This window comes from Triticum urartu, chromosome 3 (genome assembly GCF_003073215.2).
Source record: "Triticum urartu cultivar G1812 chromosome 3, Tu2.1, whole genome shotgun sequence".
Taxonomy (NCBI): Eukaryota; Viridiplantae; Streptophyta; class Magnoliopsida; order Poales; family Poaceae; genus Triticum; species Triticum urartu.
Window position 1 is genome coordinate 579,069,565 of NC_053024.1, and position 10,457 is coordinate 579,080,021.

The following is a 10,457-nucleotide window of genomic DNA, read 5'->3' on the forward strand; positions in this document are numbered from 1 at the left end:
TTTGTAACCAACGAACCGCTTCCCTGGCTTGCGGCGTGACCGCGTCCAGTCCTGGGGTCACATCGACCCGCGGTGCTACTCCCTCCTTCCATCTATATATCTATATAGGGCTTAATGCATTTTTTAAGACCGCCTTTGACTATTGACAAGATTAATAGTACATGACATGCATAATGTGAAAATTATATCATTAAAAACTTCTTTCACACACGAATTTAACGGTGTGCTTTGTGTAAGTTGCATGTCATATATTATTGCTCTAATATTTGATCAAACTTAGCCTCAAAAAATGCATTCGGCCCTATATAGATGGAATGAGGGAGTAGGTGCGAACTGGCTAACCATCATGCGGAATGCGAAATTCTCAGGATTTCTCTAGGGAGCGGCCAAAATGCCCCTAAAATTTCTCTAGGGAACCTCACGTAGAAATTTGCGTTTTTTTACCTTTCAACACAAAAGGTAGCGTCGAGCTGCTGCAACCGGTCGCAGTTGAGGTGCTGCCGCACTTGCATGGAGAATTCTGGTCGCCATGTAGAAATTCCGGTCGCCTTTTACAAGTCACCGTCGTTTCCAACCTTGCTTCACCAACCAAGGCGCGCAGCAATTGGAAACCTTGCTTCACCAACCACGGCGCACAGCAATTGGAACCTCACCGTCCACCAGCAACCATGTCACACTCAAACCCTCATGAGAAACTTGTCGAGAAGCTATGCGCCGAGGGACAAGATCTAGGTCTAGAGACCCGAACGGCTCCAACCATGAAAAATCGCACCATATATTCCTCTCTTGCTGCAACTTTCCCTTGGCTGTTCGTGCATAGCCCGAACCACGCAGCAGTCTACAAGAGGAACGACCAGCCAATACTTCCGACGCTTCCGTGCAACAACGACAGCATCAAAAAAAGCAGCAGTGCAAACTATTGATATTTTGAGTTTTGGAACCATGTCAGCAGAAAGGTTAGCCTTCTGAAATCTGAAACACTAGTCACCATTCAAGATCAAGATTTAGCTCCCCAAACATAATGACTCCTTTTTAGAAGCCAGACAGACAACAAGAACTAAAACTACAACCGTGGAATGTCAATGTGCATACCCGGGAGGCCATGATGCACAACTTGTGGAGAAATTATGAGCCAGTACACAGTGCCGATGCATATACTCCCTAGAAAATCCTGTATAAACTTCAGATCGAGACAATCATTCTCAAGTATCCTAGCTAAGCAGGAAATTATAACTTGCAAACACATTGCCACCAGACTGATACATCCTTCCGATTACCAAGAGAAATGCAAATTGCTTAAAAGAATACTGAGATAGTACAATGTAACCTGTCAGACTAGTCCAAAGTTACGACACTAGCATATACAGAAATTTAATTTAGTAAATCATCTCGGCACATTGCTGTGGCTAGATTTGGCTCTGTGGCCTCATTGCATCAATAAGTTTACTCAACTCATAAAGATCTTGTCATCAAATATCAGTATATACTCACATCTTATAAAGTTGGCTAATATCAAAAAATGCAAGCAGACAAATCAACATGAACTACTGAATAAGTAAAACTACAGATGGATATTTGACCAAATGAGCACACGAGAGAATGATAAAACTTTATTCTAAGATCGTCTAAGCAAGCCATCTCATAACACCAGATCACCACGAACCGACTGAACAAAATATTTCAAGCCTCACTCATTATTACCAACCAACCGACCGACTTACCATCTACAAGTTTCTTGGCCTGTGTCCAAGCAAATGAGGCTAGGGCGATGCACAGCGCAAGCAAAGCATGCCCCGACCTACTTACCCTCTACTATACCCAAATCACTTGTCCTCACTGCTAACATTAGCAGCAATGGCATCGCCCTCGGCTATCAATCTCTCCTTGGCTTCTGAATCAGAAGATGCCGGCTTATCTGATTTCTGCGCACCGGTGAGCCTTGCGAGCAACACGAAGGACATTCCACCAAGCACGTTGTTCATGCATCGTAGAGCAATCACAGACACCTTGAAGACCGGGGGTGGCATGACATTGCCAAGAAGGAACTCAACCCCATTAAGGGTCTGGTACCGCAGGTTGCTGCTGATGCCCATGTGGAGAGCCCAGGTGCCGGCGTTGAGCAGCGTGGGCGGCGCCTTGTTTGGGGTCTCGAAGGCCGGGTCCATGCGCTTCCTCAAGGTGATGAGCCCGTTTGAGATGGCGGTGCCCATGAGCCCGGCGCCGAACCCCACCACCGCGAACGTGGTGCCCTTGGACACGAGGGTCGCGACGCGGGAGCCCAGCGAGTAAGGACCCGGCTCGAACATGTGGCTGGGGAGGGAGGAGACGGCGGCGGCCGCTGCGGCGGACACCCCGGCGGTGGGGGCGAGCATGTACATGAGCACGAAGTTGAGGATGGATCCGACGACGAGGGTGGAGAAGACGAAGTCGAGCTCGTTGAGGCCGAAGTTGGGGCGCGACGACATGTCGCCGAGCACGCAGGCGGTGACGCCGACCAGCTCCTCCATGAGCACCTTGAACGGGAACTGGGGATCCGCGGCGACGCGGGCCGCCCACCCGGCGAGGAACATGCCGAGGATGCCTGCGCGGCCGCCGGCACCGTCTCCGGCGCCCCCGGAGTCCGCCGCGTCGCCAGATCCGCCGCCGCCATAGGAGCGCGGGGGCGGGGGTGGGGGCAGCTTCCCTCCCGGCCCGGACGGGAACGGGGATGGGGAGGCGGAGCGGAGGGCGACGAGCGCGGAGGAGGAGGAAGCCGGCAGCGGGGAGAAGGCGAGGTTGGAGGTCGGGGCGGCGCGGAGCGGGGCGAGTCGCGCGGAGGAGTCGAGGTGGGCGGAGGGGAGGAACCTGGCGGCGGCGAAGGCCGTCGGGGCGGCCATGGCGATCGGGCGGGGGAGAAGCTTGGTGTCCTCGGCGGCGGCGGCGGCGGCGGCGGCGGAGAGGCGTGAGATGCGGGGAGGTTTTGGGGGGTTGGTGTGATTTGGTGGTGTGGTGCGGTGGTTGGGTGGGGAGTGGGTGCGCGGCGCAATATGTATACGTGCCGCGACAGCGCGACACCTGACCTACGGGACCGGACGGGGCCGCCGCTCGTGGGGGAAAATATTGACGTTTGATTGTCGCAGCGCACAGCGCCGGCTGCGGACCTCAGCTCCTCAACTAGGAACTTCGCTTCGTTTGCTTCCTCTGAAAATTCGTTGGAGCTCCAAGCTCTGAAAATTTTGCATGAGTTTTCGTTTGATTCACACTCTTGCGTGATTGGAACGGTCCAAGCTTTTTTTTTCTAGAATAATATGCACTCGTACGTATCATATACGTACTTCCCTACGTGTCTAGGTTCATCTGTATCTATATAAATTTAAGAGAGGTGATTCGGGACGAAACGTGTCTAAATACATTTGTATCTAAATAAATTTAAGATAAATAATTCGAAACGAAGGTAATATTAGAGAAGAATGGGATAACAACCTCACCACCAAACAAGTTTTACATGGCATGATTACAAGGAATCACAACCCACTCCGGTCCTACCCTATAAGGAACTACTCCCTCCTATTTTTAAATATAATTAATTTTTGAGATTCCGGTTACATAGGAATGTATATAGCTATATTTTAGAGTATAAATTCACTCATTTTACTTCATATGTAGTTCATTCTAATCTCTAAAAAGACTTATATTTAAGAACGAAGGGATTGGTGGCTACATTCACACAAAGCGCCACGACAAAGAAAACATCAAGAACGTGTTTGGTTGCATGTAGCAATTGGACCAGGATGTACGAGGAAAACGAGTCAAACTGAGCAGGGTCAGGTTGAAAAAAAATTAATACAAAAAACGATGTAGCCATGTTGTTTGGTTGCCTGCATGATGTTTGTGGGGTTTGACAGCATGCATGCTCACATCTTTGGTGACAACGGCTTTCTGCATGCGTCGTGAGAGAAGCATGCAGCCTGGCACGGAAAAGGAGAGAATCTTTCTCACCTCGTGATCCACATGAGTCTGTATGAGTGGAAACTGCCAATTTGAGGGTTACTTCTCAGCCTAGTCCTGAAGTGCTAAAAACACAGTGTGATGAAGGGAATTTGGTCTAAGCCAAATAACCAAACATGGTGCAAAGTAAAATTTTCTATGCATATGTAGTCTACTAACCACCATGCAAACAACCAAACACGTCTCAAGCTCTTCACACATTAAACCCGCTTGTCTCCATGTTCTACTTCCGCTCGTGATACTGCAAAGTACATGTTGTTGGCACGACACCGCTCCATCGAACACTATGGAATTCGATGTTTTCAGAGCTCCCACATGGCCAATAATTATATGGCACGCATCGTTTTATCCCGGCGACCATACGGACCAATAAATGAAGTAACATCACACATATCACACATACGGAGTCTACCAACAAGAATCCTATATGGCAAAGTCTACCAACAACTATCTTATAACCATTGGAGATGCCCTAAATCGAAAAGGAGGGAGTATGAATGTTACTAGTAGTCTATGTTACTCCCTCCATTCCACAATGTAGTGCTTTCTCTATCCACGTGCTTCAACTTTGACCGTAAATTTAACTATCAAGACCGATTGCGGCGGGAGCAAAAATTATATCAGTGAATTCGTATTTGTAAGAAGTTTTCAATTATATAATTTTTTTCTCCCGCCGCAATTGGTCTCGTTGGTTAAATTTATGGTCAAAGTTGGACCTCGGAAAGCGCGGGCGCATTATATTTTGGAATGAAGAGAGTACTACTCCTACCTATTACGGCCAGTCATTTTTAGCGCGGGCCACGTGGAGAGCCGGCAACATAATGACGCTCCCGTTTTCCAAAGTGAAAGCTGGCTGCAGTGGGAGATACCTCCAAAGCTGCAAACTTGGCCAGGAAAAGGCCATCTTTCTCACACAAGCACATTAACTGGTCCCGCTGCTGCGTGCCTAACCGCACCACCACCACCATAGGCCACACATCCAGGAAATTGCGTTAATGTCCCGGCGTCGATTGCCGCTACCACAACCCTTGCCCAGGTTCCGTCTCATAAAGCCTCAAGGACCGTGCGTGTCGACTTGATTCTCTCGGGCACTCTCGCGTAACCTTGTGCGGCAAGTTCCTCTAGCCGGAATCCATTCGATGATCTATCCTCCCAGAAGAGGATTCGCAGTTTTGGGGTCATGTTTTCTTTTTATTTTAGAAAAGAAAAGGAAAGAAAGCAGTTCTAGGGTCATGATTTCTGTCCGGGGACGCTGACTCGCACACGATCCTTGTGTATGGCGACATTTGATGTGGCGGACGTCGTCCTCTTCCTCGGATGCGCAACCATCTGTGATTCGCTTCTTCAGGTTACGGTGCCACTTGCAGGGGAGCTTCACCACGGCGGGGCCGGGGCGGGGGATGCGAGACAAGCAGATACGTACCGCACCTGCACTGTGGTGGTGTAAAACCGTGACCAACCAAACCGGCGGCAAATGGCATCATCGTCCAGCAAACGCTCTCCACTTCTCGTGAAAAGAACGTCTGACTGGAGTGAAGGATTCTTTGGGTTTATTTCTCCTGGACACAACATCCAAGTATATAAGTTTTCTAGTGCACATACTGCAGTACTGCACCTTTGGGCCGTCGTGTGCTCATGACCATCCAGGGTTCAAAAGAACTCAGAGCACATCCCATGAGGAGTGAAACGCACCACAGGCCCTGGAACTACGCGAGTGGCACGGTGAGCAGCCACTGTGGCGCCGGAGAGGAAGCAGTGCAGCATACAAAGCCAAAGACTGCCCGTTGGATCCAACTTCTACGGCATTGAGGAAGGTTCCATTAAGGACTAGGTTTTTTTTTTTTTTTTTTTGAAACAGAGGCAAAAGATTTGCCTCGGAAGTATATTAATTAAGGTGACAATAGAGTTTTACAGTTATCCCGAATAACTTGGGAGCATTAAGGACTAGTAGTTCATGAAGCAAAAGGAAACTGCATCACTGTTCTCCACCACAGCAATCTGAAGCCACAGAAGAGCCTGAAACCAAAGCACCCAGCTTCGTGCCGGTGAGAACACATCCGAATCTCACACCAGAACACGGAGTAGTAGCAAACATGTTTCACCAGAACGTCTCGTACCCTACGGTAGTTCACCTGACTCAAAAGTATTCTGGCTAAATGTAAGTTGCACTTTTCAAAAGAAAGAAACAAAAAAGAGCAAATTGCATACCACTTTGCATTTACATGAAAGAGCAGCCCATGTCAAGAAAGCTCTGATAACTTTAAAATGTGTCCACCAGATTTACATACTAGGCTGGTGGCAGGGCCTCCGCACACAGGTAAATAAGAGTGCCAAGTGCTAACACAGCACATGCTAGGCTCCCGCTGATCTACACACTGGAAATCACTGGGCAAGGATAAGCCAAAAAGGAACTCCCAGGTTCGCAAACGATTCTAAACCGAAGAGGCAAAACTTACGAGCGACACCGCTTTAAAATCTACAAGGCGAAGTATTCTGGACAGAGTCAGAAAGCGGCCGAGCATGTTCTCCTGAGTTGGTACTTGGGTTCTGGTAGAGGCACCGAGCAAAGCATCATGTTCAACTCCTGAAGATAGGGCAGAAAAAGGTCAGCATGTCAATGTAATGCATGGAAGATTCGTCAATAGCATCAGAGTGGATAAACAACATTTGGCTGAAAGCAGGACTAGACAGGAAATAAGCACAAGAAATTTGTTGACAGATTGTTAATTAACCCCTGGTGCCACGGCCCTTGTATCAGTGATAAAGGGCTACCATGTATTCCGTACTATATTTCGCAACAAAAGAGATGAATAATGTACTGAAATTATGCAGTAGCAGAAAATGAAATGTGAGTTCTCCCTTCTAATCTTAAAGGCACCTAAAATAGATCATTCCACTCAATTACCACTTACAGTCATAGTATAACTAATGCATCTCTACAACTAAAACCTGAAGCCACAAAATGATGCAGTAATCAAATCTACACTTCCATAGAAGCAGACAGAGTCGATACATGATACATATCTGGATATCCCTCACTCGCAAGATTGGGCTTCTTTGATTCAAAGGATTTGAGAAGGAATTTTGGAGAATTCTAATCCTTAGGAATTTTTCCTATGTGGGTTGTTTGATTCGTAGGATTGCAAACCATATGAATTTTTCCATAGGATCATTTGCACTAGGTTTCATGGGAAAATATGCATCCACTTCAACCTCTTTGGAAGAATCCTCGGTTTTTCCTGTGCACAATCAAACATCCTCACAATCCTGTAGAATTAAAGATGACATGCCACTCTACTCCTACGTTTTTCCTATCTCAAAACTTTGGAAATCCTGCGGATCACAGAGGCCCTAAACGATGGCGGTGATATAATCTTTCAGATAAACTGATGATGCAGAGACTGGAGAGAACCTCGCTTTCCCTTGCAACACCACTATTTCTAACATTACATACCATGTTAGCACTGTGATAATATTTTTCAGTCACGCTCTTGAAGTGTCCCTAAAGGCTCTATGCTCCCTAGGAATAGAGCTCTGGGAGAGCTCCTGCGTTTTATTCTCGGAGTTGACCTCATATGTCAGTGAAAGGTCGTGGTATGGGCCCCTCCTGTCCCTGCAACCGCTGTTCCTGGGTTAGTCAAACTCCTCCCAGCGCTGCGTGTCGCTTCGCTCCCCTCCATTTTCCGCACGCCCAGGTTTCTCTCTTCGACTCCCCTATCTTTCCGGGAATATGGTAACTAATCCCGCAGAATAACTGAGCACCAGGTACAAAATATCCTGCTGATCGTAACCTGACATATCCATGGTAACAAATCCTACCTCTCTCTCTAAAAAAACAACAAATACTCCAGTGTAGACATTCATAATCAGGAGTATCTCACATAATGCATAACCCTGCTGATTATATATGCATTCGCATAATCAGATGTATAGCTTTTTTCAGGGCAATCAGGAGTATAAACTCTTGTAATATGTATTTCCCTTTTATTACTCTTATACATTATCAGGTCTATGTCATCCGGAAAATCTACATCTTCCTGGTTCCTACCTCTCTATTGCAACCTATAACTGAAGTACACTCTACCTTTAGAGCTAGACTGCAGAATTATTGTGCTGAAATTTCTAATGCAGGGAGCAAATCAGAAGTGTTCATTAGAATATCCAACAAGAACTTTATACAGTTCTCTCATGAAATCAAATGAGCCCCTATTGTCTTCTAGTTTTTCTTTTTCTACCATGTAATTCATATTAGTATAGTGCAGCCTTATTTGGTTAGCATGTAAATTGAGGTAAATACAAGGTGAACTCCAATATTCAATAGAAAAGTGGTTGCCTAGTAGTTCATTGTACATTAACCTATTAATTACATAAACCAACAGGTCGAATTGTCCATTGTACACCAGATTGTTCCTATCCCACCCAGTAATGGCTGGGCCCCAGTAGTGGAAGCAGATACATAGGATTATAGAACTGTGATACTCTCATACCCATACACCGGAAGGGGATAGCTTAAGTGCTTAACAGTGCGAACTATGAAATTGACACCAGCTGCCGATACGAGCAATCACATTTATTCCCTGCTACTTATCAGATAGTCCGACTTCCACTGAAAAGTGTGGCATTTCAGTAAACTTGTATTGAAAAGAAAATACCTTTTGCTTCTTTAGCCTCTCATTCTCCTCTTCTAAACGGGATACCTTGTTTTCGAGTTCATTGGTGTAGGCCTGTTGCAAATACAAGGTAAGTAATACTGAACCTAAGACAATTATGGAAAACTAAAGTAAGCATGTTGCAACATTTTTCAGATCACAGATCACATGAAAAGCCAAATTCAAACAAGTACCACTGATAACCCTTCATGAATGTTGATCTATAGTTAGAGCAAATAATTAGAGGGAAAAAAGAGAGGTCAAATATACCTGTTTCCTAGCCCTTGAACGTGCAGCCGACTCCCTATTCTTGATCATCCTCTTCTGCCTTCTCTCCACAAACTTATTGGGGACATCTCCTGATACACCACGCTTTCTCCCAGGTGTCTGAGAATCAGAGATTGGACTGATCATTGGTGATGTACTCTGGCCATCAGAGTAAGCAGACCCCAGAGTGGCACCAGGGCCAACAACATTCAGCGGCTGAGGGACAAACTGAATGGGCATATAAGCAGCTGGCACAATTTGCTGGCCATGCTGATGAGTGTCGATGGCTGCAGCTGCAATCTGCTGCTGGTAATGGCCTAACCACTGTGCTCCCGATGTCAAATCTGCGGCTCCGGCTGCTGTAGCCTCTCTCCCCACCAGACCCAAATTGCCAGCATCGCTCGTGTCCTTGAGAAATCCCTGGGAAACAACCCCTGCTTGGACCAAGAAATCCTCGAGTGTCATCTCCCCGAGTGTGGGCTGCCTCTCCCGCTTGCGCCGGCCACTCCCCTGGACACTCCTCTTGGGCGCATCCTGGATGCCCTTCCACACCTCATCCACCGTCTTCTTGCTGAGCTCGGTCGGCATCGTGATGCTGCCCTGGCGCAGGAGGCTTGAACTCGGCACATACTGGCTGGTGGTCGCGCCATCGGGCTCCATGTCGTCAGGAAACACGGTCCTGAGCAGCTCGTCGAGGTTCATGCTCTGCAGGGGCTCTCCCAGATGGTTCTGCACCTCGTCGAGGGTGAGGCTGTACAGAGACCCCTGCCTCGCCAGGCTCTGCACCTGCCCGCGCTGCGACGTCCCAGCGTCGCCGCCGCCGCCGGTGCCGCGCCCGGGCTGTGACGCCATTTTCCGACTCCCCATGGATGGGCACACAGCCCTACCTCCGCCCGATTTCTGCCGCGGCGAGACCTCCGGGTTCAGGGGCCGGATCTACGGCGTGCCGGATGCGCGCCGGCGCGCCAAGGAGCTGCGGGGGTCAGTGCGGTGTAACGAATCACCGGGTGAAAACAAGCTCGTACCGTACCTCAGAGCGCAAATGGCTAGAGATTGAGGGCGGGGTGGACTGGGGACAGCGGGGGCGCGATGCGGCGGTGGGGAAGGACGGGAACGGCGACGCGCGTGAGAGGCGGAGGGGTTGGGGGGCGCGGGATTGAGGCGGCGGGCGGTGGCGCTAGGCTACGGCGTGCGGCGCGGCGGCGGGAGAGATTTCAAGGCGGGCTGGGTCGGGGGGGTAGGTCGCTGTGGGGAGGAGAGACGAAGGTATGAGAGCGTGGCGTGGCAGGAATACATAAACAGAAGTGGGATAATTTAGTTATGGCCTCTTTGTTCAACACCACACGGGTTAAGAGTTGGAGTAAATCCTGAGGTCAGTGATGGTGACCAAGTTTACATGTAATCATTGTCAGCGGTCTCGCTAGTCTTGTTCAGTTAATGAGATTGACCGGTAAAAAAAAAGGTTGCCACTAGTTTTAAGGGTGTGTATATTTATTTATTTATTTTGAGAGAGAAATTTTCAAAATAACCATCAATCATGACAGTACATAGAAC

At 48.2% G+C, this 10,457-nt stretch overlaps 2 protein-coding genes across 2 annotated transcripts; both read right to left on the reverse strand.

The window, feature by feature from the left end:
• Window positions 1-1,584: 1,584 nt before the first annotated feature.
• LOC125545129 (protein RETICULATA-RELATED 3, chloroplastic-like) lies at window positions 1,585-3,053 on the reverse strand. Its single transcript, XM_048709004.1, has one exon. The coding sequence runs from the start codon at window positions 2,874-2,876 to the stop codon at window positions 1,824-1,826; it is 1,053 nt and encodes a 350-aa protein (XP_048564961.1). The 5' UTR covers window positions 2,877-3,053; the 3' UTR covers window positions 1,585-1,823.
• A 3,116-nt stretch (window positions 3,054-6,169) lies between these two features.
• Window positions 6,170-10,193, reverse strand: LOC125545130 (ABSCISIC ACID-INSENSITIVE 5-like protein 2). The gene is made up of 3 exons (XM_048709005.1): window positions 8,907-10,193; window positions 8,640-8,711; window positions 6,170-6,571 (listed from the first exon to the last, which is right to left on the reverse strand). The coding sequence occupies exons 1-3, from the start codon at window positions 9,768-9,770 to the stop codon at window positions 6,491-6,493; spliced, it is 1,017 nt and encodes a 338-aa protein (XP_048564962.1). The 5' UTR covers window positions 9,771-10,193; the 3' UTR covers window positions 6,170-6,490.
• Between the last annotated feature and the right edge of the window lie 264 nt (window positions 10,194-10,457).

Coding starts and splice junctions, on each gene's coding strand:
- LOC125545129 (XM_048709004.1), bottom strand. CDS start 2,876: ATGGCCGCCCCGACGGCCTTCGCCGCCGCCAGGTTCCTCCCCTCCGCC.
- LOC125545130 (XM_048709005.1), bottom strand. CDS start 9,770: ATGGGGAGTCGGAAAATGGCGTCACAGCCCGGGCGCGGCACCGGCGGC. Junction 8,712..8,906: donor GTTCAAGGGCTAGGAAACAG/GTATATTTGACC, acceptor TATTTGCAACAG/GCCTACACCAATGAACTCGA. Junction 6,572..8,639: donor AGAGGCTAAAGAAGCAAAAG/GTATTTTCTTTT, acceptor CCCTATCTTCAG/GAGTTGAACATGATGCTTTG.